This window comes from Talpa occidentalis, unplaced genomic scaffold (genome assembly GCF_014898055.3).
Source record: "Talpa occidentalis isolate TD23 unplaced genomic scaffold, MPIMG_talOcc4v2.1 talOcc4.13, whole genome shotgun sequence".
NCBI classification, from domain to species: Eukaryota; Metazoa; Chordata; class Mammalia; order Eulipotyphla; family Talpidae; genus Talpa; species Talpa occidentalis.
In genome coordinates, this window is record NW_023601322.1 from 32,723,062 (window position 1) to 32,750,443 (window position 27,382).

General features: G+C 36.9%; 1 protein-coding gene across 1 annotated transcript in view; it reads right to left on the reverse strand.

The window, feature by feature from the left end:
- Nucleotides 1–13,758: 13,758 nt before the first annotated feature.
- Nucleotides 13,759–27,382, reverse strand: part of DSG4 (desmoglein 4) — a 28,189-nt gene continuing 14,565 nt past the window's right edge. The window contains exons 9-16 of the mRNA XM_037508278.1: nt 26,131–26,405; nt 25,408–25,547; nt 22,873–23,091; nt 19,915–20,202; nt 18,706–18,845; nt 18,488–18,551; nt 17,276–17,484; nt 13,759–14,526 (exon numbers count right to left, since the gene is read on the reverse strand). Of these exons, the coding sequence (XP_037364175.1) occupies nt 13,759–14,526; nt 17,276–17,484; nt 18,488–18,551; nt 18,706–18,845; nt 19,915–20,202; nt 22,873–23,091; nt 25,408–25,547; nt 26,131–26,405 (2,103 nt within the window). The remainder of the gene's footprint in view (nt 14,527–17,275; nt 17,485–18,487; nt 18,552–18,705; nt 18,846–19,914; nt 20,203–22,872; nt 23,092–25,407; nt 25,548–26,130; nt 26,406–27,382) is intronic.

Sequence of the window (27,382 nt, forward strand, 5' to 3'; positions counted from 1 at the left end):
GTAAATCGCAGTGTCTGAAACTGTTTTTGCTAAGTAAGCAGTTGGAAATTCAAGTCAGGTATAAGAGGAAAAGCAGTCAGAATTGGCATGTGGGAATTAGTATGACAAAACAACCCCAACAAATGACAGTAGAGTACAAATTAGAATAATCCTTTAGCATTCAAAACAGGCAATGCCCGGCAATACGTAGTTCATCCAGCTCCCAACCAGGAAATGACTGTCTCTTGTAAAAGGGTTTCACCTCTGCTTAGTCCTGTGTGCTTCCTGGTGAGGTCAGAGAGACTGCGTGGGTGTGGCTCCCTCTGAGCGGGAACAGGCTCCTGCAGGGCTAGTGAGCTCAGCACAGTCTCCGCAAGTCCTTTCAGGGTGTGTCCCTCTGCCCTCCTGTCTTTCTGGATACAGCCCGCTCCCTCTCCCCACTGCTTTTCCTCTCCTTTCTCTTACCCTATTCCTTCAGGTCTTTTTCACCTCTCTGCCTATCTTTTCTGTTCTTTGTGTTACCTTCCCCCTTCTACACTACCTCTGGGCAAAATGTAGATAGGAAGTTTGTACTCATTTTTCACATTTAACAGAAGAGACTACTAATTAAATTACTTAATATTAATTAATTCAACTGAATCCACTCTGTTTGAGCTTGAAGAAAAAGCAAGCTAATGTGTGTGGGGTGGTGGTAGGGTAGAGGGTAAAAGGTAAAAGGCAGGGAGGGATGGATGCACTGAGCCTGACCCTCCCCCTCCACCTAATCAAGGATGGCAGCACAGGGAAACAAGTGGGGTGACCCAAAATATCAAGGACTTCTAGAGGTTCTTTCAGAAAAATTATCTATTGGGGAAGAATAACTCATTGTTCTCCAAGAGTCTTCATTCCCAACTTTCTTAGTTGGCCATAAAACATTCTAGGGATTATATATCTGGAGTTTTTACTCACAAAAAGTGGTTTGTTCTCAAAAAAGATGCCTCAGGTTACTCTTATTCTAGGAAAGATCTAATATCTACTAGGGATTATCATGTTAAGTAGGAGCAGAGAGAAATTTCAGACCTAGAGACGCAAGTTGGCCAAGGAACTCACATTGTGAAGGCGATGACTATGAAGCCAAGAGAGGTTAGGGACTTATTCACCATCACGTGGCTTGTCTGCAGCAGACCCTAGCAGGGTACCCCATCCCCAGTGCTCAGTTAGGATGACAGGCTGCTGCTGAGCAGGAACCATGGGCACATGTCTCAACATTGCAAAATACTATCTGTTTTGTACTCCAGATGTTGAAGATCAAAGCAAAGAGAGTCAAAGGTGGGGTTGTCTAGATTCAGTGTAAATGAATGAAGAAATAAAATGCACCTGCCATCGCATGCCTTCTCTCCACATAAACTGTCTCTCCATGGTGACAACTATCATTGGCCTGCATAGATGAGGGTCAGTCACTGAGTACTCATTTCTGCAGATTCTTCTGTTATACTCCAGGGATTTGACAACATCCATATTTTCCTAGTGCTTTCCAGGAAGGAAGGGTATGAAAGATCTACTCAGTGCTTTTTTTCACATGATGTTAATAATATTCAATGCACTGAAGTATCTCTTGCATAGATTTTACTCTGCTCCAGTCTGTTGCTCCCTGTTCTTAGCTTCCCTGTTCCTAGCTGTAGAACCCTTCCTATTTGTCTTTTAATTTTTTCATAGAATTCAAACTTAAGATGATCTAGTCTACTGGTATTCAAACTTCCTTTAACCATACCCACAGTCAAAAACATGGTTCATGTCACCAGCCAATACATACTTATAAAAACACATTCTCCCACTATGTGTGAGACACTCTGCTATTTATTTTTCTTTTATGTTCTATTTAAGTCCATTGAAAATGTTTGTCTATATTGGCATACTAAATTGACTTCATGACTCATTATTGGAAGGAGTGAAAATCCATAGTGTGAAAAATGCCAATTTAATCCAATCCACTAATTTAACAAATAAGCAAAGTAAGGTGAACAGATTTAAATGACTTATCCAAAAATTGGATTCAAATATGATTAGAATTTTGAGTCCAGTTATGCAGAGCTGCAAGTCTTGTTAGAGGTTGAAATATTTAATCATTTTTTTTCCTCCTGAGGAAAAAAATGGTCTTTATAATTTTTCTTTTAGAAAGATGGATTATCCCATAATCTACCGCTAATAAAAGAAATAATTTTTATAACACTATTAAGTAGAGTTTGAAGAACTCTCATTTCAGTTAGCATGTATTGTTATAGGCATTTATTGTGCCTAGCATGTTCTATGTAGAGTTTGGATCTAGAGATAAAACAATAAGTGATATAATGATGGAATTTTGGATCAGGGTGTACTCATAGGCATGGGAAGAAAGGAACTAATTTAGTTCATGCTGTGAAGCATTTTGCTTGTGAAACAGACAAATAATTATTGAATGCCTCCACTGTGACTGTTTTCTGTAACTCAACTTGGTCAAACCAAAATGAATGTTTAAGGGGACAATGGGTAGATGATTTTATGTAAAGCTAAAAGGGATGAGAACAATAATTATGATCTTGTTCTGGAAATCCAGGAAGTACAGTTATGATTAATTATGTACTCAGTGCAAAGAATTACTAATTGCTCCAGATTTCAAAACTCATGATCAAGTATTTTAAAATCATGGCCAGATTTTCCAGATGACGAAGTGATGGATGTGTTTTCTTTTAAGTGTTCATGGTTCATCAATCTATCATGGAGCTTAGTGGTTTCAGCTTCAGCTATCATTTTCAGACTTTTTTCTGGGAAGTGTCATGCATTTCTGTCTTAGTTGAGGGTGTTTGACAAGTACTTCGCGAAAACCAAACACACCCATTTCTTTAGAGAAAGGACACACCTTTGAGTCCATGAAAAGTGTAATTCCTAAACTAGTGAGATTTTCTGTGGTCTATCTTCCCAGCCCCTCCTTTTGCTCTGTGAAGGAGGGAAGGGAGTGGAAGGAATCTTCTGCCCTCTTGACCTGCTGGTTTTCCCTTTTTGTAGTAAAAGAACTGTGGTTCAAGGCAGAAAAGAACACTTGACTTGCAGAGAGACTGGGCAAGCCGGAGTTGTAGAGGGTAGGTGTCCTGTTCTCTCTTTGTTCTGCTAGAGAACAGCCCTTCTTTTATTTTCTTATGCTTTTTTCTCTCTGTGCAGAAAACAGGCTCCCTGAGAGAGCCTCAATCTGATGATTGAGGGAGAAAGACACTAGCTAAACTAGTCAATCATCTGAATATGATAAAGGATTTTCCTTTTCATTTCTTTAAATAATCAGTTATTCTTCACCTAAAAGTTTTATGAAATTTGTTCTCTTTCAGCAGATTTACTAAAATTTGATGAAATTGTAATGGATTAAAAATGTCAAGTTTCCAGCTAATGTTTTATTGTGCTTGCTGTGTGATTTGGTGCTGATGTACTACTATTGATAGACTTCAGGCAGTGAGACATATGCTGCTGTATGAATAGGTAATGGTCATCAGATACAGTCAATGAATCTTTTTAGCTTGTGATATTTATTTCTGGGTATTTTCTTCTCAGTTTGTGATTGTTATGAAAATGATTGTTATGAAAGTGATTGCTAGATAAGTCAGACATTCCCTCAGATATGCAGGTCTTTCATTCTCTCTGTTCAAGGATTCAAACTAAACATTTCCTCTTTGTTTATTCAATGTCATTTGTCATGGTATTTCCCTACCAATATCTCAGTGCAGGTGAAACAGAGAATGTAAATTCCCTAAGTGAAGGGGGTGTGGTGAAAGGTAGGAAGATTGATTTGAATCTATGGAAAAGGAAAATAACGGGGAACAGGTTAGTACTTGAAATCTATAAATTGTAGCAGATTAGCCATAGCTTAATGTATGCTGGACAGTGTGAACATCTCAACTGTTGGCATTTTTACAAAAAATATAAGCTTCATAATGATATATTGGGTTCATTGATTATTGAATGAAGTTAAATCTCAGAACTGGAAGTTAAACTGAACTCCAGAAGTAAAATATATATATATATATATATATATATATATATATATATATTACAGCTATGATTATTGTACTTTGATGCATAAGGTGTTTTTATTAACATTCAGGACTACTTTGCTAATGTGTTGGGATCTAAAGATATTGAAATCTGTGCATCTTCTATCCAGAAATTTCAATTCCAATGTAAATAATGTAAAGCACATGCAAGCTCTATGCACAAAGATACTGATCACATTATCTTTTACAATAAGAGAGGAAAAAAATCAAATGTCTATTCATGAGATGAAATATCCCTTAAAGTACTTATACAAAGAATTTTAAATGGTAAAGTAGAAGAAAATTGTACTATATAATAATCTTAATTTTAAAATTATATGCAATGATTAAGAATATAGCAACAAAGGAATAGTCACAACTTTGGGGTTCTTAGGCATTGCCTGCCAGAAAAGGTAGAACTGTGTTAGCATGAACTGAAAGGAGAATTATAATGTTACAGGTAGTTGTCTCTGGGTGATGGAACATGATTTTCATTTTGTTTTAGATTTTCTAAATTTCCTAAAATAGCAAACATTAATGTTATATTAGAAAAGTAATGCTACATAACAGCAAACCCCCTCGCAAAGCCCTTAAAATTTAACAATGATTTTTCTTTGATTTCATTTCTATTCCTTAAACATCTAGAAAGTATATTATTATTGAGATGAAGGCTGGGTCTTTCTCTGGGTGTTTTGCTCCTTCAGAAGATAGTACTACAAGGAGTCCTACAGCTTCAAGGACATTTACTAGACTTGGTGCTTTAAGGTTACAGTGCCACCTCTGGGGCATCGCTGGCATAACCTGTTGCTGCCATTTGCTGGTGATGTGACATACACAATTATTGTGGCTTATGATATGAGCAGTAAATTAGTCAGTTATCTCAAGGATTACAATGTGAGATGAAACTCAAATCATTCTTTCACTGTGTTGGTTCATTGAAACGACTTCTTTACTGAACTGACCCAACAGCCTCATCTCGCTCCTATCTGTACCAGTGCAACCTTCACAAGTGATTTCAAATTCAAGGTGGTCCTTTAAATAGTTCTGTGGTTCCCTTTAATTTATAGATTAAAATAAACCTTTTTAGTATATCATCTATATTTAGGCCTCTGATTTCTTCTTGTCCATCCACCATCGTCTTTCATTCCCCAGTTTTACCAAATTACTTCCAGTTTTTAGAAGGAGCAAGTCTCTTTCTCCAAATTCCCTGTTTGCCTCCCTCTCTCCCATTCTGTACTATTGGCTGGAAAGTCCCTTGCCATTTCTTCATCCCTGTTTTTCTTGAGTCCTTCCAACCTCTGCTCAAAGGTAATTTCTTCAGAGAAGCCTTTCTCAACTTCACTCAGCTAGACTCCGCTTATCTCCTCCTAGAGCCCACTCATTCAATGCTTTTTGAATGACCTGTGTCTTACTGTGTTTTAACTCTTCTTCCTCCATCTGACTGTGAGGTCTGTGAAGGGCAGTTCCCTAGTTCACTCTCCATGACATAGCTGCCAGGAAATAGTGAAATGCTCAAAAACTTTTTTTTTTAATATTTATTTATTTATTAATACAAGCACTGGGTACAGTCAGAAGTGCAGGAGGGTGAGAGAATTCACCAAGGCCAGAGCAGAGAACAGAACAGGCAGACTGATGAAGTACACTGCTGAGGGGAGCAGTGAGGGCAGCAGGAGAGGTCTGAGCGCCATGTGGGACCCTCACTGGCGGCCGGGGATCCAACTGGCGCTGCAGATACTGCGGGCAGCTTTGCAGCCCAGCGCTCAACCGCTGCCCAACTGGGGAGGCCCAGCTCAAAACTTTTAATGACTGAATGAACTTCAGAACGAGGTCATGGTAGTTCCCATGTCAAATTTCCCCTCAGTTTTCTTATTTTTTTTAAATAAAGTTTTATTATTTATGCATACAAGAACTGGGTGTAAGCCAGAGATATGGGGGTGAGGGGTGTGAGAGGATTCACCAGAGAGAGTGGGGAGCAGAACAGGCAGATCTACTGAAATACACTGCTGAGGGGAGCAGTGGGGGAGGCACGAGAGATTGGCTGTGCCGTATGGGTTGCTCCCTGGCCAGTGGGGGGATAGAACTCCAGCTGCAGAGTCTGGCCATAGCTTGAAAGTGCTGTCTTTAACCCCTGTGCCACCAGGGAGGCCCTCCCCTCAGTTTTCTATAAAAGAATGATTGCAAAGAGGGTTAATAAGAAACTGTTTTGAAAGCAATTAGATTAATGCTTAGTACATAATAATATTTGTTTATTCGTTCATTCTTCTTGTTTTATAACCACTAGATAGTTTCGTTTTCCCCACCTGGGTGGCTCATGCCTCTCTGATACCAAAGTTCTACCCAGTCAGAGACTTCCTGTTAAATACATAATGAAGAATCTCCAGTCAACCAATACTTACGCTGATCACATCTATGCAAAATGACTTTTGTACCAACACCTCACCATCACTCACAAGACATACTCACTGCTTTCTGTTGAGCACACATTCAGCATCTCTTACCTTCACTCAGTTATCTTACTAATCACAGAGTTATTTAGCTCTATTCATTACCAGAGCATGGTGTTCTTTTTAAGAACAGCAAATACAGGTAGTCCTCAATTTTCATTTGTTCTATGCTTTATCTACACATACTGCACATTTATGTCCAAATTCAGGCAGCTTATGAACTAAGGAACAAGCACCTCCTATTAGCACCTGATACCTGCCTCTCAACAGTTCAGTACTAGGCAATTGGCATTTTTATTCATAAGACAGAACTCAATATGTTAGTGCCTTTTCCCTTATATTTTCTCCACTTAGTGTTGTTGTTTTTAAAAAATGATAAAAATATTTTACATTTTTTTATTTATTGACTTTCTTAACAATTGACAAAAACTGGCAAAATCCCCACAGTCATTCTTTCCCAACGTGAACTCGGTTTTTTCAGTCTTACTGTTATTTCAGATAAGCTGAAATTGAACTTAAAGAAGTTGTATTCAATTTAAAGAAGTACTAAGTAGAAAATTACTAGATAATCTTCATTTTCTGTATTTAATATTTAGTCATGTAATTTATAGATTGTACCAGCCAAGAAAAAGTAAAAAAAAAAAAAAAAAAAAGCATATTTTTGGTTTTATGAGAATAGGATTTTTTTTAAAGGGTTTTTTTTTTTTTTTTAAATATTTATTTATTTATTTATACAAGCACTGGGTACAGTCAGAAGCATGGGAGGGTGAAAGAATTCACCAGAGCCAGAGCAGGGAATAGAACAGGCAGACTGACAAAATAAACTGCTGGGGGGAGCCGTGGGCGCGGCAGGAGAGGTCTGTGCACCTTGTGGGACCCTGGGCAGGCAGCCGGGGATCTAACCTGGCTCTGCAGAAGCTGTGGGCAGCTTTGCAACCCAGTGCTCAACCGCTACACCACCGGGGAGGCCCAGAGAATAGGATTTTTGAATGTGATATGTAAGTAAGTTTTGGTTTCATTTATTTGTTTTTTAATGGTTGTTTTGAGAAATATATTATGATGAGAAGTAATATCTTAATATTAGGAATGTGATTTTGTCTCTTGTGTGATTTTTATTTGTTTGGCTACTGAACTTATACATAAGAAATAGAAAATGGTTTTGAAAGAAGATAAAAAGATCAACAACAAATGGTTATAATGAAAGATATTTTATTATCAGCAGTCTCAAATTTCTGGAATATATGTAAATATTCACTGTGGCACTGTTAATAATAGCAAAAACTGGAATTGACCTAACTCTCTGGTAAAAATGATATGGTTAAAAAGGTGTAGTAGGATTTATGAATATTATGCAGAATTTTGAAGTTCTATGTATGGAATTTTGAAGAAATATGTGTACATATGTATACACATGTACTGACTTACAATGATATTCATGATAATGTGATAAAATCAAGTTTGGAAGAGTTTTGTGGAAAAATTCAATGAGAGTCTTGGTGCTAAATCACTCTAATGCTTTTTTGGAATTAGGCAAAGTAACTCTGTTATCACTGCTTCAAAACTAGCTGTTTTGGATATGCGTTTATGCGGGATTGCCAATTTTCAACTTTGCTTTATATCATCCATTTTTATGTCTTTGAGGAACATAAAATTTATTTTCTCTGAATCAACTTAGAATTAATTTTATTTAGTGATATTATAATTTCTTTTGCAAAGCATATGAGGTTGTACTGAAAACTTTACTATTCTTTCCGCAACTGGTAAATATCTCCTGAAATTAATGGGCTACATGAGTTTAGACTTGTATCTAAGGGTGCCATTGACTTGCTAAGGGTGCCATTTACACACACCTTTTCAAAGATCATTCCAATGGCTGTTATCTAGAGGCAACACTGTTGAACTGCATACACTTCCTCTTAGGTGCTTGAAAGAATTAATGACCAAAATTGGGCCTTCCTGGTGGCGCAGATGGTAGAGCGCTGCACTATGAAGCTGTCCGCAGCCTCTGCAGCGCCAGTTCAATCTCGGCTGGCCGGGGAGTGTCCCACATGGCAAAACAGACCTCTCCTGTCTCACCCACTTGTCAGTCTGCCTGTTCTGTTCCCCGCTATGTCTCTGCTGAATCCTATCACCCTCCCACTCATCCGGCCTGTACCCTGGTTCTTGCATAAATAAATAAATCTTAAAAAATAGAATTAATGACCAAAATTAATGACTGCATTCTATAATTTAGCTATACACATTCTATATACTAATCTTGGAGATACAGAAATGAGAGAAGCATTATCCTTGTTCATAAGGAGCTCACAGGCTGGCAGGCATAGGAAAAATAGTGTGCTAGCTATTGAACAGAGTATAGAAGGAGTGCTAGCTAAGCAAGCAGGTTCGTGCAGTGGAAGAGAGATCAAGAAGCGTTCCCAAGAGTGGCAGTGCTTTGAATGAGTATTGTGGGGTGGAAAGAAAAAGTTGTATAGATGAGAGGAATGACGATCTAGATTAAGGAACCAGATCAGTGATGGAAGTATGAGAAAGCATGTTCTATTTGTCTAGAAACTGACAAATATTCCATCCACCTCACCTAAAGTAATATAAAAGGCTCAATGTCTGTAGTGCGCACTCTGACCAATTGGTGGTAGGTGTGGTGTAGTAATATATATCCAAAGGGGTGTAGACCTATACCTCTGGATCATATACAGTCCTGTATATGAATGTTACCTCAATAAAATGAATACAATAAAAACAATTACTTTGATTAACACATAAAATGACTGATAAATGTTATTTTAGGTTACCCACTATGGACCTTTCACCTGGGGGGGGGGCGAGGGGGTCTGAGGAATATCCCAGACTTTGGGTCTAGAGAGTTCACTTTGGAATGTTGACTTTTCAGAATATCCCAGGCTCTCTGGCTTAGTGATGCAATCACAAAGTGGTCTCTGTGTCATGGTGACAAGACCATGCCAACTTTCAGGGCACTCCTGGGGCTCAGCCCAGGTCTCATGCAATGGGACCTGGTCATTCCCAAGCACAAAAGTTCCACTGGTTCCTCATTTTCTACCAATGTAGATTCAGACCTTTAATAGGATTTAAGATCCTCTACTGTCTGCCTCTTGCAAATTCTTCCAGAACTAAATGAAAAAAAAAATTGCTGAATCAACGTAAGGTTTTTGGAGTTATGCTGTCTTGGATTTGAATTTATTTATTTATTTATTTATTTATTTATTAAAATGAGTCTTTTAAAAAATATTTATTTATTTATTTTATACAAGAACTGAGGTACAGGCCAGATGCACAGGTGGGTGAGAGGATTCACCAGAGATAGAGGGGGAACAGAACAGGCAGACTGACGAAATACACTGCTGAGGGGAGCAGCGGGGGAGACAGGAGAGGTATGCCGCGCCATGTGTGTAGCTTCCTGGCTGGCTGGGGATTGAACCTGTGCTGCAGAGGCTGCAGACAGCTTCACAGTGCTGCGCTCAACCCGCTGCACCACCAGGGAGGCCCTGGATTTGAATTTTAAATCTGCTACTCACTTAAGGTCTCACATAAAAATAGCAACTTAACCTGGTGTCTTATCTATGACAGGAGTGTGTCATACCACATAGTGCTCTTTTGACAATCAATAGGATGATGTATTTTCAATAATTAATATAGTATTATGTAAGATAACTATGTAATAATTTCATAATACTTCTTCATTTCAGATATTTTTTTTTTTTAAGAATAATTTCTTTTTTTAAAAAATTTATTTATTTATTTATTTATACAAGCACTGGGTACAGTCAGAAGCGTGGGAGGGTGAGAGAATTCACCAGAGCCAGAGTGGGGAGCAGAGCAGGCAGAAGGACCGAAGTACACTGCTGAGGGGAGCAGTGGGCGGCAGGAGAGGTCTGCGCGCCATGTGGGACCCTCCTCTGGTGGCCTGGGAGCAGCCGGGGATCGAACCGGCGCTGCAGAGACTGCGGGCATCTTCGCAACCCAGCGCTCAACCGCTGCGCCACGGGGGAGGCCCTTTTTCAGATATTTTTATTATATTTAGTTTACCTATTTAATATTCTCTGAATATCCCGTGTTTTTGTTTTTGCACATTGGGACTCCATAAAACAAAATTCTAGTTAGACTAAGTTCAGCTCTTACCATTTTTGAGGAGCTGGCCTCAATTCTGCTAATTAAAATTATTCTTTTTTTATTGTCTGCTTCGGGAAAGTAGTAATTTTATTATTTAAATCCAGCAGGAAGAGATAGCATATAATTATATAATTCATACAATACCTAGAGCAATTGCTGCAGTTAAATCAATTGACTTGTTGGTTTATAGTGAGCATTCTACTGAGAAGTCTTAACATTAATAAATCAATTATAATGAATTTCAATTTGCAAATAAATCCATGCTTCTATATTATACCATGAAAATAAAGATGACAATTATCTAGCAACACAATGGAATATGATTTTTCTGAAATGTGTGTATATAGAATATTACATGCTTAAAAGAGAAAATGAAACATATCTTTCCATATTACATATTTTTATTGAATATATAAAACATTATTACATTTAGCAATATATTGCAATCAGAAATATCTAATCCAAAAGAGGGAATTTCTTTGAAAATAATTTTTTTCTAAAACAAATTCTTACTCTTTGTGTTTTTGATATCTTCTTTTTCCTGTGCCTGATGAGACTTATTTATTTTTATTTATTTTTAAAGAACTTTTTAAAAAATAAGACAACCCTCTCAATGTCATATAGTAGGAAAAATGACTCAAAGCATATGTTATTAGATTTATTTATTAAATCTGATTTTCTGGGCTTGTGGATTCATTTTCAATCCTTAACATAAATGCTATGTCATCTTTACTGCTTAGATAAATCAATATTTAATTCTTAAGGAGTTAAGGGGAATATTACTTTACGCTTTTCATTTTGTTGGAGATAATGCTTAAAAATACAACAATTTCAGAGATGTTAGTCAAATATGAGCAATACTGACCCTCTTGGAATGGCAGAAGTTTCTCCTCAGTGATAATCATGACAGAGTAGATGAAATGACTGGTCTCATTTCCACAGATAGTATGGGTAAAGGTGTCCAGCAGAGGTAGATTTCTTCTTCTGAAAACACCCTTAAATCTTAGCATTGATGCAGAAATACAGGAGAAGGCTCATAGAAAAATTTTCTTAACCTTCTCACAAGTGTTTTCACCTCCTTTTAAAATTTAATTTGTCAATTAAATGCTTAGTGCTATTTTATTAATTTCTCAAATCTTGTGTATTTTCAGTTTTAATATATTAGCACCTTACCTTTAATCATTTGCTAGTTGTTTCAATATCCTTAGAATTATTAATGCAAGAGAGAAATATTCATGTAAGGATATGTCTCAGGATGAATGTATTAAAGACGTGACATGACTAGTTTTTGAATAAGTGTTAAAAAGACCATGGCATGAATGATTTGTGATTACCCTATGGATTTCATCAGATTACAGAGTAATGAAATGTAGTAGAATCTTTGTTGTGAGTAAACTAAAGTAAGGAATGGAAATAATAATTTGTAATACATGTAATTTGGAAAAGATTAGAAAATATATAAGTAATTTTGGGGCATTATGATGATTTAGCTATTCTGCACTTACATTTCACAAAATATTTTCTTTTTGAGAAATTTTTTTTTTTGAAATTCAGAAATGGCAAAGACCATGTAACTGGTCAAACTGGATATTTTCTTTCCATGTCTGATTAAGTTACAGTATTGAAAAGCATACTGGCCAGAATACTTGAGCAAAGGGTTCAAGGTTTTGTACCACAACTAACTGGTTGTGGCCATTAAACATTCCTCATTTTATATTCCTTTTTTGTAAACTGAGAGAATGAGCAAGAGATAATGTGAGATGTCCCACATTCTATAATAGTTTTATTTATAGAGGAACAAAATTAAGCAAGAAGCACTATAATTATTTCATTTCAAAAAAGAGTAAGCCCTGATGTTTATTTCATTTACATTATCTTACTAGTCACATTATAGTTACTACTACTTAATTTACATATTTTACATAATTAAATAAAACTATCTTGCTAGAGTTTTTAATCTCAAATAACCTTTATACCTACTAAAAATAAGCAATCTATGCATGTATTTCCATTTCATTCACTCAACATAAGTAGCAGGTCAAAAAGAGAACTACAACATGGTAATGGACTAAAATTTTTTGTTAAATATTTTTGGTAGGATCTTAAAACTATATCCCCAGAGTTTTAAGTCTAGAAATGAATTGGAAGATCTTTGAAGACAGGAATCATGTCTTTCTTCTTACCTATATATCCACAGAGCCAAGAACAGCATTCAATACCTACTAGTTTCTAAGTAAATATTGTTGAATATATGCATAATTACAGACTTGTAATTATACTTGTAATTATACTTGAAAATATGCATAATTACATAATTACATAATTTTTAGACTGTCTGGAAAACAAATCAAACTTTTATGACTTAGAACAATATTTCATGTGTTATTTTGGCATTATCAGCAAGCATGGGGGAAAATTCCCTGTGAGGGGGCAAAAAATCCTAATATTTCCAAAAAAAAACTGTTTCTACTGGAGTGTTGTCATGATTTTTTAGCTGCTTTAACATACAATTGATGATATAAATCAATAAAGTGCAATAAAAATTCATCCATGTTGATTTATGATATATGCATATATACATACATATAATTCTTTTTGATGAATCACATTTAGTGATGTGTTTAGCTGATAAAGTATATTATATTACGCATTTAGTAAATATTGCATATCTTGAGAAATTGTTGGAAGAGATGAATGACTTCAGATCTCTAATGATCGCTCATTCACCTTTTAAATCTCCTCTTAGAAATGTACATTTAATTCACTTTTTCAATTGGAAATTCTTCATGGAAATATTTTTTAAAAGATAAAAATTATAGGTAAATGCAGACAAGATTTGTTTTGCAGTCTCTAGGAACAAGGTCATCTTGGTTTACATGACCTTGATTTGCCTTTTGAGTTATATGCTTTTTATTAGACACCACTAAAGGATGGAGCAATTTTCTCAAAGTTTTTATGGCATACTTTTTAAAATTAGAAAGGATCACAACAGGTTTATCTAAAATGCTTGGCCAAATTTATCCCTCAGAAGATATAACCAAGGAGTTGCATTGAACTTTGAATATTTGCACATATGTTGACTGTTGAGAAGTTAAGTATATTGTACATCTTTGATGGACATGTTGGTGATTGCAAGGTGCAAGACCACCATATAGAATACTGACCATAAACACTTACTGTTGAGAGTATTGTACATTACTATACCGTGTTACTCTATGTCGAGATGTCATTGGGGATGTGGTTTGGCTTATGTGAATGTCTGGACTCACCATTTGTGTCACTTGAATTTCTGGCCCTACCAAAATACTGCCACTCATCATAGGTCCCATACAACCTTCAGTCATGTTACTATTATTCATGTCTGGCATACCAGGACTAGACATTACTCTCTCAGTATAGATTACATTGTGTGTGTCTGCTAACTCAGCAGGTATACAAATATTTCCTTGAACATCATAGACAGGTGTCATTACTGTTTCAGTTACTACAACATTGGGTGCGAGCTGAGGATCAAAAACAATTGTGGTGGGCTGTACACATTGATCAGCAGTAGTGTAAGTCTCAGTCACTACAATGTCCCCATGAATAATGGGTTCAGACATTGCCATTTCTGCCATTTCTGCCTGGAATTCAGCCTCTGAGAGAGTCATTCCTGAAGATTCATTAACAAAGTAATTAGGTCCAAGCAAAGGAAGGTCAGTACTAATAGGTATACAGATCTGGTTTGAAGGAAATGGTTCAATTTCTGTGTCTAAGCAGATTTCAGCAAGAGTCCTAAATTTTGGATCTAATGTTTCCATGTAGCTTTCATCTAAATCATCCACAATCCAACTGCAACAACCAATGGAGCCCACAGGGGACCCTGATCCCTCGTGGTCATAAATGAGCAGACAGTCATTTGCTGGCCGACCTTCATCTTCATCTGCATAAGCATATGCTTTCTAGAATCAGAAGTAAAATAGGAAATCAAGAGTTTGTTTTTCCTTAAAATAATCAAAGAAGAATAACAATAATCCTTTAGCGATATCTCATCTAAGACAATTTCATGGAATGAACTGAGACAAACACTGGTTCTTTTTGTATTTCTAAATAATTGGAATTTTTAAAGGAGATCAGGGTGTATTAATGGTGTATACATTTTGAATAAATATAAATTTTTTTTATTTGAAGCTAATTAATAATTTTTACATTTTATTCAGATTTTGAGTCAAAGACAATATTTTAATCTTTTGGATTTTTAGCCTTTTGTGTCTGAGGTGGTTCAGAAACAAAATATATTTAGTTATGTTCAAAATATGAATTATTTATTGAATACATTATTATATAATAAATTATTTGAATAAATTATTTATTCAAACTTGATCACTTTGAAACAAAATCTGTATAAACATACAACTATTTCTCTGTTTCTTGGACATATCAGAATATTTATGTACCCCTTGCACCCCCTTGGGATGTGCCTGAATTCAGGTTAACAAGAAGAAAATATTAAGATGTTACCCTTGGGCCTCCCTGGTGGCTTAAGGGGTTGAGTCTCAGCACTGTGAGGCTGTTGGCAACCGCCGTAGCTCGGGTTTGATCCTAGCCAGGGAGCTAATCCACATGGCACAGCAGACCTCTCTCCTGCCTTGACTGCTGCTCCCCTCAGCAGTGTATTTCAGTAGATCTGCCTGTTCTGCTCCCCACTCTGCCTCTGGTGAATCCTCTTACCCCCCAACCTATCCCCTGCACCTCAGACCTGCACACCCCAGCTCTTGTATGCATAGGTGAGTAAAATAAACCTAAAAAAAAAAAAGAGGTTACCTATTGTGATTTTCAAATTACTTTTAGTGATAGGGCCTTTAAATGAAATCTTAAGTGAGAACCCAACATGTTAAAGAAAAAAAAGAGACAGAAAAAGAGTCAGACTTCTCCTTGGGAAGGGAGGGGAGTGCCAGTTCTCTCTGCTATAGCCTGTGATGGGTTCCACAGAATCCTAGAGGACCTGCCGAACCCCATCTGAAATGGCCTGACATAATCTGACCCTTTTAAAAATTTTATAAGTAAGCGAACCAAAGGGCCAAAGAAGGTGAATGGTATGTCCAAGACCTGAAACTGTGGGGATGCTACCTCATTTATGCCACAGCATGCTACTTGTCTTAAAGCCTGTGCAGAATCAAACTTCTGCTGTTAGAAGTGAATGATTTTAGGTCTTGAAACCAATTATTCATGAGTTTGTTATTACCTTAAAGCTCTGCTGTTCAATATTTTAAATGACACCTCAGTAAGAGTATGATCCCTTCTTGCCTCCCTATCTCTGAAATCTAGAGCCATTTTTTAAGTGTAGAGCTGAAATGTTTGGGAAAGGACCTCAGTGCCCATTGAGAGAGGAGATAGCATTCTGATACTGTTTGTCCATTAGGCAACAGAGGAAAAGTGAAAATTTGATATTAATGGTAAAACTCCTTTAATTAGTGTGGTTTTTGTAAGCAAGTCTTTCAGTATCATTTCTATGACATATTTCTATGACATATATAATTTGTGCCCATTTGTTTGTTATACTTAGTAGTACTAATTAGTAATTCAAATAACTGATACTATTTATGCAATCTGCAATGGTATTTATAATCACCAATTTTAGGATATAGTTTACAATTGCAACAATGTGCTTAGCAGTTTTTGTTAAGAGCAGTGGTGTAGGTCATGTATTTTCATATGGGGTATAAAACAGGCTAATTGAAGTCTGAGATAAAAGGGACAGTTAGTGAACTAAACATACTAAATAGGAACTTTTTTTTAAAATTTTTTTTAAGATTTATTTATTTATTTCTACAAGCACTGGGTACCGTCAGAAGCACGGGAGGGTAAGAGAATTCACCAGAGCCAGAGCGGGGAACAGAACAGGCAGAAAGACCGAAGTACACTGCTGAGGGGAGCAGTGGGTGGCAGGAGAGGTCTGCGCACCATGTGGGACCCTCGCTGGTGGGCGGGGATTGAGCCGGCACTGCAGAGGCTGCGGGCAGCTTCGCAGCCCAGTGCTCAACCACTGCGCCACCAGGGGAGGCCCGAAATAGGAACTCTTAAGAGCAATTATTTATACTTTATGCTACTGGGTTAAATTAACCTAATGCCTCTGGGGCTTTCTACTTTGGAATGTTCATGCAGCGATAACCCCTTTCCACTGTAAGGGGCACTTAGTGGATGGGGTACTGGATAGACAACAGGAAACCTAGATTCTAGGCCCTGATGTTTGGCCGAGTCATGGTGACACTCTGTCTTGACTAGTAATTCTCTTCCTTCCCTGAATCTGCTTATTAATTTTTTTTTCTATTGGAGACATCTACAAAGCAGGAAGGACACAAATATATATTTTTATCTTAATCAGGATCCTCCTGTTTTACTGTTGCTGAGGAAATAAAGTGTGGGCTAACCAGAAGGAAACAGAAGCAGAAACAGGGAAAAAGTGGGCAATGATGGATGCTGGCCTTCTTCACAGCGCAGCGATGTGCTATGTCAACTGAATATGCAAACTCTGGCAAACTGGCTTTCTGTATTTGAAGAAGTGAAATTTTTTATTCAAGATTGGCATAGGGCTAAGAATAACTGAATTTATTTCTGAAGAACTCACTGCCATTGCTATTATTATTATTATTATTATTATTATTATTGAGGCCCAATACTATTTTATGTCACTGAGTACAGGAGAATTACCTCAGAGAAATAACTGTCCAAGAAAGCCATATTCAGGCCTGTGTCTGCATATTCCCACTGCATCCCTAGCGTCGAGCTCCTCCTCCTCATGGTTCCTGATGCTCCTGCAGCCACCAGGCCAGTGGCAGCCCCAATGCCTGTGTTGAGTTCCACTCCTGATACACCCCCTTCAACTGTTCCTCCGGCAGCGTAGGTGTTAGTGTAGATTTCTGAAAGGAGAAGGTGTTCATGTTACAGTGCTGGAGCTGTCTGCATTGTTTATCCACATAAAACATTGCCTGTCAATGTCTGCTGGGCATACCACACAGCAGAGCAGGTAGTGCTGGGCCTACAATCCCCATGCTTCTTGACAAATAAGTAAACTATACAGAGGGAATCAGGCCATACAGAGGGAGTCAGCCTTCATATTTATACAAATTTCTCCCCTAGACTTAAAAGTGTAAAAGTAGCTAAGAGGAGGGAGGATGCTGCACCCGTCCTAGTTCCAGCTTTTGCTGCATGCAAAGTTCCCCCAGCCATCTGACAGGCTTGCACACACTGGAACCTTCCATAGCAAGACCAACATGTGTTCGCAGAGACAAAAACTCAGTCTTCATCCGTCCTGGCAGTGGATAGAGAACTGGTGTTCACAGGAGTGTCCAGGGTCTCATTTGGGAATAAGGAACTATTCCTGAAAATTCTGAGGTGTGTTCTGGAATGGGGTGATCTCTCTTGTTCAATTGTTGCTGAATAGCTGGGTATTTTTCAGCATACTTAATTGTGTATGGGACTACTAAATTCGGAGAGTGTAAGAACAGTGAGGCAAATGTGTGCATAAATTTAGGAAAAGTTCTTTGATGTATTAGAAGTACATGCTGCTTTTCTGTTTTTGGACAACTTTCAAATTTGTATTACAAATAATGGCTACAGCAGCACTTACTTTGCCCTATTTTAATGTATGTTTTTTGATATAATTATGGACACATAACAAATTGTGTGTGTGTGTGCATATTCATTTACTTCTTGCAGCAAAATTTGAGGTAGGTACTATGATAAACTGAATTTCAAGATCAGAAAATGGAGGCCCAGAAAGGTTCAGTGTCTTGCCCAAGCACTTATTAGTAAGTGGTGGAGCTGGGAGTCAAACCCACGCATTCTTGTTCTAGAGTTTGCTGTAGAGATTTATCTGGTTGAGTAATTTAAAAAGAAAAACAGATTTTGGTGTCCACTGACCAGAGGAATCTATACGTTCGTGGGTATTAGAGGCTGTCATTGGTACACACATATTTGACACATCCTGAAAAGAAAGAAAAAAAAGATTTTTAAAGTAAACACTTTATGTTAAACATTTGAAAATTGACAGATTTTAATTTTTTGTTGTGTGTAATTGTCAAGTCATGCTCCATTCCATTGAAACCCCAAGTTTCTCTTGAAATGGGCAGCCCACTTACCCTGTCCTCGGGTTGGGCTCCTTCGATTCCCCAAGGCTGCATCACTCCTTCTCCTCCCTCCGGCACAGGAGCAAACCTTGTCCCCAGACCATCTGGCCGTCTTCGTTTGCAACAGCAAATGAGCAGCAACAGTGGTGCCACTGCCCAAGAAAGTGAAAAGTGTTAACACATACTGCTTAATTTAGGAAGTCACTGAATATATCATTTTTGGGGGGAGGGGGATATGAGCCAATATTTAGAATCAAAGGGATAAATACAAATATAAAATCATCAATTTTCCCAAAGGATTGAGTATACATATGTTTATAAATATAACCACCCACCAAATCCCACAGACCCTCAGTGTTGAAATAGAAGGATTTTAAGATTATGTAATCAGGCTTCCTTACTGATGCATGATGCCCTTCTCCTCTGAAGCTATACATGTTTTAAAAAATGGCATTGGAAGAGGAGGATCCTCTTTGAAATGTTTGCTTAGGGACCTTGCTGTTCCGATGACCATAGTCTTGGTTCAGAAACTCATATAGAGCCTAGAGAATTTAGACTCTTCCCCCTGCTTCCTACTACACCAGAACAGGCACCACCTGAGCTCATGTGTCCTCATTGACTCCTCATTGCCTGTGGATGGAAGCCCAGAATGTACAGCCCATCCTGAATGTTCTTGTGTGATGGCTTCTTGCTTACCTTTTACCCTTTCCACTTCCTGAGTGTGCTCTGTCCTTCCATCCCTTTCCTGTGTGTGCTAGTCCCTTGTCCAAATCTGCCTTTAAAATACTCCTTCCCATGAACAAAACAAAACAAAACATCCTCCTTCTAAGAAAAGTCTCAGTTTTGGGGCCTGATTCAAGGCACTTCTCTCATAAAGACTTCCCAATCTCTCCTTTGGTTTAATTACGCCTATTTCTTTACTCTTAAAGCACTTTGCTAAAATTTTCATTATAGATTTACTTTAAAACTTTGCTGCATTACACTTAGGGATTTGCATATATTTCCTACCTTTATGACTCTCACTAACCCCAGGTCTTATTAGTTATCATTATTGAAGATATACACATCCTTATTGGTCCCATTGTGCTTTCCCTAATTTCCATAAAAATTGGGGTTGATAGCAAAAAATAAATGATAAAATGAACCTAATTATCCCATTGGGCCTGATTAAATTCTTATTCTGAAGAATGACTGAAAAGATGGACATAATCTAGTACTTACAAAGTAGCAGTAAGAGACCAAGAATGATCATGCCAATCCCTGTCGGTCCGAGGCCAACATTGGAACCCCCAACTCGGTCATCAGTGACATATATGTCATTGGTCACTGAGTTGTAGATGTTTGTGGTACTAGAGTACAAGCACATGTGGTTGTTGTTACAATCACAGGCTTCTATCTGCAGGATCTGTGGCAATTCACATGCTCTGTTAAGGCTGTCCTTCACTAGTATTGGAATTTGGTAAACTGCAGGAACTAAAAGCTGCTCAGCTGTCAGGATCGAAGAGGTAGCTGGAAAGGAGGGCAAGAGTAGGACAGAAACAAATTGAAATATAGTCTCAGTTTTTAAATGAATGTTAGAATTCATTATCACATTGCAACTGTTAACATAAATACATATACTACTTTGAGATCTGTTTTTCACTTTATGTATGTGGGTTTATGCAATATTTTTTATCTAAATACTTCACAATTCTAATTTTAATGCTGTAAAATGCTACATTTAAATGATATATACCACAATTTTACTAATCATTTTCTAATATTGGGAAATTTGGATTTTTACATTTACAAATATGTTTATACACATAGTTCTTAATTTTATTATATATATTTATTTTTGCATGGAAGAGCTGGGGTGTAGGCTAGAGGTACGGGGGTGCAGAGATTCACTAGAGACAGAATAGGGATCAGGATAAGCAGATCTACTGAAATACACTGCTAAAGAGAGCAGCGGGCAAGAAAGGAGCGGTCTGCTGTACCATATGTGGGTTGGCTCCCTGGTCCGGGATTGAACTTAGGCCCATAGTGATGATAGTGCTGATACTTAACCCCTAGGCCACCAGGAAAGCCCACACAGAGCTCTGTATAACAGTGACTTCATTGGTCCTATGTGCTCCTAAGTGAGAGGAAAATGTGTAAATGTATCTATGGATTAACCAAATCTCAGAAACATTAAGTGACTAGCCTGAATTAATACAGAATAGAGAGTTATAACATCTGATAAATTAATTGTTATTTCAAATTGATCATATATTTGTTCAGTACCCCACCTATATAAAGTGATTTGTAAACTGATATTTATGTACAACTATTTATAATCACAATGTAGATAAAACATTTAAAAAATTTTAATTTAACAGTAATTTTTAGTTAACACATGGAAATTCATTGGAAGAGTGAACTCAAAAAGAGGAAAAGTTATATTTCCGTACCAAATAGAGAGTTCACAACTACTGTAATAACAAATGAACTTAAAATAAAACTCAGAAACCAAGTCAATGTAGGATAATAGAACTCAGGACAACAGGTCAAATACAAGTTGTTCTTGTATTTCAAATTAGTGAGCTTTGAAATAAGAAATAAAATCAATGAACAGAGGCTTGAAAGTAAAGCTTTAAAAAAACACAGAAATTCAGGAGGTAAATAGCTCAATAAATGAGATCAACACCTCTAGAGGAAGCTATGGAAATACAACAGTTCAAATAGAAGATCAAATTGGCGACACTCAAGATAGTAATACCCCTAGGACCCAGGTAAAAGGACAAGAGAGAAATGAGACATAAAGAAAATGAAGAAGCAGGCCTCCCCTGGTGGCGCAGCGATTGAGCACTGGGCTGCGAGGCTGCCCACAGCCTCTGCAGCGCTGGTTTGTTCCCTGGCTGCTGGCGAGGGTCCCACAAACAAACAAACAAGCAAACAAACAAAAAACAAACAAACAAACAAAAAAAAGAAAATGAAGAAGCAAATAGAGAACTACTGAATGCCATGAAGAAAGTCAACTTAAGAATAATGGGTATCGCATTGCGAGAGAGAGAGAGAGAGAGACAGGCAGGCAGGCAGACAGACAGACAGACAGACACACACACACACAGAGGATGTAAGAACAATGGGCTCCTTTCACTTCTGCACAGTGAAACTATCATTAAAGTGAAAAGACATCCTATCAAAAGGGAGAAAATATTTGCACATCATACATCTGACAAGAGGCTAATATCCAAAATATACAAAGAACTCATACAACTCAAGAAAAAAGTAAACATATGATCCAATAAAAAAATGGGCTGAAGAGATAAATTAGACACATCTCCAAAGAATATAACAGATGGCCAGCAGGCACATGAAAAAAATGTTCAACATCACTTATCACCAAGGAAAGTCAAATTACAACTACAATGAGAAACTACCTCAGTGCTATGAAAATGGCCCCTATTAAAAAAGTAAACTAGAAACAAATTTTGTGGCATATGTGGAGAAAAGGACTCCTGATGGGAATACAGGCTAGTCCCTGTGGAAGGCTGTATGGAGGTTCCTCCAAATACTTAAATAGATTTAACATATATCCTAGCAATTGTATTCCAAGTATCTACCGAAACAATACAAAACCACTAATTTGAAGGCATATGTGCACTCCTATGTTCACTATTTATAATAGCCATGTTATGGAAAGAACCCAAGTACCCAATGGCAGATGAAAAGATTAAGATAAATGTGGTATATATACACTGTGCAATGCTACTCAGATGTTTAAAAAAGGGGAGCATCATCCTAAGTGAATAAATGAATAACTCAGAAAGAAAAAGACAAATACTGGATGGTTTCACTCATCTATGGAATATAGAGAAACAAAACAAAGAAACTGACAAAACTAAACCAAAACAAACTCTAGAAATACGACTGCAGAGTTGAGGCTACTTGAGAGGGTAGGTAGGGGTGAAAACAAAGGGGAGAGATGGCCTAATGGGTGCATGGTAAAGGACTAGGGGTGCTCTGGAGACAAGTATTGTTAAATAAGTAAATAAATAAAAACATGACTAAAAACTGAAAACATCACAATTTTCCAACAACTTAAGTGTATCACAAAATTGATGATATAAAGTATTATTACATGCCCTCATTAATTACCTAGCAATTGTTTTTGCTTTTGGTCTGAAAGTATGAGAAACTTTGCGTTCCACTTACTATTTATTGATCTGATATCCCATAAGTCAGCAGTCCCTGCTGGTTTATCGACAACACAGAAGGTAAAGGGAGCCCCAAAAGAGTGATCACTAACAGAGATCAGGGTGGATGGAGAGTCAATGCAGATAGTACTACTTTCAGCAAAAATAACTGGACAGTAATCGTCGGCATCAGGAACTTCAATACATATGGTTCCCGTAGCTGTTTTCCCAGAACCATCTGAAACAGAAAAGCATCATGGGTTTTGAGAAATATAGTGCAGGTTGAAAATTCATTCTCATATCCTGCAGCAGACAGAAACAGGATGAATGACTCCTGGGATGGTGCATGAGAGGTTCCCATCTATTTCAAGAGCCTGCAGCCACTTTTGCCAGTGGTTGCTACCTTTCACTCTGGCTCCTCCCAGTTCTTTGGACAAATCTCTTCCTAACTCAGAACTCTTGCACATTCTTTTCACTCTTCCTAAAATATTTCTCATCCTGCTAACTTCTACACAAGTTAATGTGCAACATGAAATGTCCTTCCTTCGAGAGTGTTCACTCTCGAGTGTTCCTTCGAGAGTGCTTTTTATTTCCTTCTTGTTCCCACAAATAAGATTCTAGGCCAGCATAGAGCTTACATTCATAGGATACTGGCGAATCCTTGTGAAAAAACAAACAAACAAACAAACAAAAAACCAAGCAAACAAACAAAACCACCACATTTGAAAGTAAATAATTGTGCAGATTTTCTTTCTGTATTTACTGTTTATTTTCATCCTATCCATTAGATGCCATTTCTCTCTGAAATGGCACTTCTGAAAATATAAATATACATTTTAAAATAAGCTTTAAAATATATTTGTTTTATTAAAATAAATACAAATCTAGCCCCTCCCATGCACTGAAACAAATTTTGGATTATAGTTTATTAGACAGCACAGAGGACCAAGAAATGGGAGTGGACTCAGTCTACTTTTCTTTTACTTTATGTTCCATTGCTGTTAATAAAAAATTTATTTTGCTTTACTTGTAAAGATTTTTGGCTTCCCTATTTAAAAAAGAATGCTGTCATCTCTAGGGTATTTTACAAGGTCACTTTTTTGAGAGATTAATAAACTTCTTTTTAAGACTTCTTATGTTGTAATTTAGTAAATTGATAATAAACGAGCCTATCTCTGTATCTTATGTGGTTCTGTACCCTATTCAGCAGTGGACTTCCTAGACTTTAATTCTCATTCGACAGACATCAGATTAACTCAAAGATTTGCTTTCTGTGTCATACTCTGGAACTTTCATGTGTCCTTGTGATATAGTAGCTCAAAGTTGAAGCTGTTGCTGACAATGTTTGCTCTACTATGGCATTTGTCAACCACAGAGCTCCACCTCTTCACCTGGTTGCCAGGTATCAAACTTATCAGAACCATCTGGATGGCTCTGTGCCAGTGCAGACAGTTGGCTTAGGTGACCAGACAGATATGGACCTTGTGTTTAGTTTTCTGTTGGTACATTTTGATAATGCCTTTTTTTCCTCTTTATTTACTTGAAACAAATAATTTTACTCTAGTTTTGGAACATTTTCACATATCACCAATATATAGACTGTGGTCATCATGGCTAGAATTCTTTTCAGGAGCAGAACTTTCAAAATATTCATGACAAATAAGACTCTATCCTTTATGGAAATGATCAAGATGTTAAAAGTGACACTCATAGGATAAAGAGAAAATTACATTGACTGTGCTTGGATGTTATTACGAATTTTTTTATAATCTTATGCTGCCCATTTATCTTTCTCTATATATATTTTTTGCCTACTGTAAAACTCATACATAAACTAATGCAAACCCATATTGCCTATCTTCTACTAGGTATGTATCTAGGACATCTATTTTCTTCTTTTCTGGTTACTGGCCTTTTTGTATTGCTTGATCCTGTAGTAGCTGGTTTCCTATGAATTCCTCCAGAGAATAATTAACTATCGATAAAAAAACAAACTCCTATTGCTACTCTCTAAGAGAAATGCTTAATAGATTTTTTTCCTCCCATGAGAAGCAGCCGATTACAAGTTAAATCAGTGCATCTGTGCTTTTTACTTTATGTCTCAAAGTTGGAATAACCTTGTATTTTCTTGTATCCTTAATATCTTATTTCAGACAACATCACAAATGAGTAACACTCACACAGGCCTCTCATTGTTGCTCGGTTTTAGTGGCTCAAAATCTATATTCCTTGGGACACTATGTCTGCTCAGATCACCCCAAAATGACCTGTATGCACCCCTTGTAGCACTTAGTTTAAATAAAAATTCCCAATATACTCTATAAATTGAGTTAAACATCTTGAAAGATAAGACCATAATGATGACCTAAATATAAATTTTGGTTGTAAGCGAATAATGAATTCAGTTCTTGATCTGAGGTATTTAGAACTCTCAGTAAGTCTGGCTGGCACCAAAAAAATGATGTATTTTATTTGAGTCAATCAATATCAACATTAAATAATATTTATATTTAATGTACTAATAATTTCATAAAACTGAAAATAAATCTCTTACCATCTATAGCCAAGATCTCTGCTGTGTATTTCCCATTTGTAATGTATTTTGACTTCTTATCAAATTCCCTAGAAAATTGTATCTCAGCAGTCCTCGAATCCACTTTTAACCAGCTACCTGCATCATGTCCTATGATATACCTGTTTTCAAATAAAGGAGTTCATCATTATGCTTATATCAAAGTGAGCAATTTTAAGACATATAAGAGCTACAATGTGTTAACACATACCTATCTTTCTTTTTCTCCAATTCTGACTCTTTTTATGCTCATCAAATTTCTGAAACACCTACTTTGTTTATTACTTTTCCCCTCTCTTAGATTAAACAGAGGGTTGAAATTGGCCCCAAAATCAAGGTAACAAAAGTTTTAGGGAAAAAATTAGTAACTTATTGTTTACAAAATTGCTTACTCATCTTGGTCCAGGTTGGTACAACTGGCCACAAAAGATCAAAGAGATTCACAGAGTAACCGTAGGAGTCTCTTTGATCTTATAATTACTCTCTGAATACAACACTTAACAGGTTGGAGCCCTTGCAGCCAGCAGGAGCCCTTACAGCTTCTAAAATACTATTAGAATTCAGAGGAAATGTCAATTCCTCAATAATCTTCTAAAAGAAAAAAGAAAAACAAAATCCCCCACATACAGTAGCACACACCACACGGATGAACACTGAATAGAACTGTGCTCTATCACTCCAACATGAGCAAAGTATTTACAGTACCTGACATTTGTTGCAGGATTTCCTGTGTCCAAATCTACAGCTGTATATGTGCCAAGTACATAATTCAATAAAGAATCTCCTCTTACTCCTCCGTCTCGCACACTGAAAGTCATAGAATTTGGACGAAATGAGGGGCCTTCTCTCACATTAACAACCTGAATTCTTACAGGGGTTGAGTGCATTCGAAATTGAGAGGCAACAGAGTGGTGAAATTCAGCTTGGTTTTTAACTCCAATACTAAGATGAATATTAGGCATTTGCTCATAGTCCAGCATCTGAAATGATAGAAGAAGCTCTGAAACAGCGAAAGACTCTCTTTTGATTAAGAAGCCACAATAAGCAAATAATAAGCTAGAATAATATCTAGAGCTATGAAATTCCTATTTAGAATTGATAAAATTTTATTACTGTTTTAGGTATTTCAGGTATGTTATTCCCTTTACCTTTGTGCGATCAAGCAGATAAGTCACTTCAATCTGTGACTTTAAATTGGACTCAAATTTTGGAGTTTTGAAATTATATAAAAACCCTGATATAAAAATGATTTTTCTTTTCCAATGAGGTGTTTATGAAAAATGAAAATGAAACAGAATGAAACTTAAAAAGTTCACAACCATTGAATGAATAAATAAGACTTTGACTTCCTTTGTGGAATTGACATCTGAGAATGTCTTGAAAGTGTAATCAGCAGAATAAAGCAGCCAATATAGGTGATGTAATTGAACATGTAATTTTTAGAAAGGTGTGCACGACTTCTAAAGAAGAATTCATGATTGTTAGAGTCATCTCTAAACTGTAATTGCTCCGAGTCTGGTGAACAAGAAGACACCTTCACAAGGCACATTTAAATAAGTAAATATCACACCCGAGAAAAGTCACCTTTGAAATGGGTTCCCTGGATAAAAGATGAATAGAATCTTTTGATCCAGAGTGATTGATGTGGTGACATGAAAAGTCACAAGTGAAAAGGAGTTTGTAAGAAAGGGAGCAATGTCTGTTGAGAAGAGTTCTGCAAGCAAATATCCCATTTGCAGCACATTTATTGACAACAGAGGATGTCAGTGTCATCAGCAAGAACTTGAGCAGCAAGTCTGCTTCTTAGAAAAATTCTATATTACAAATGTTTTGTTAGATTTTATTTAAATTTTCCACATATACTGATAGGACAAAAATATTCATAGGAACTCACTTGAACTCTTGTTTGGGGTTGGTTCAACATGCCTCACTAAATTTCATCCAAAACCCTTGACAT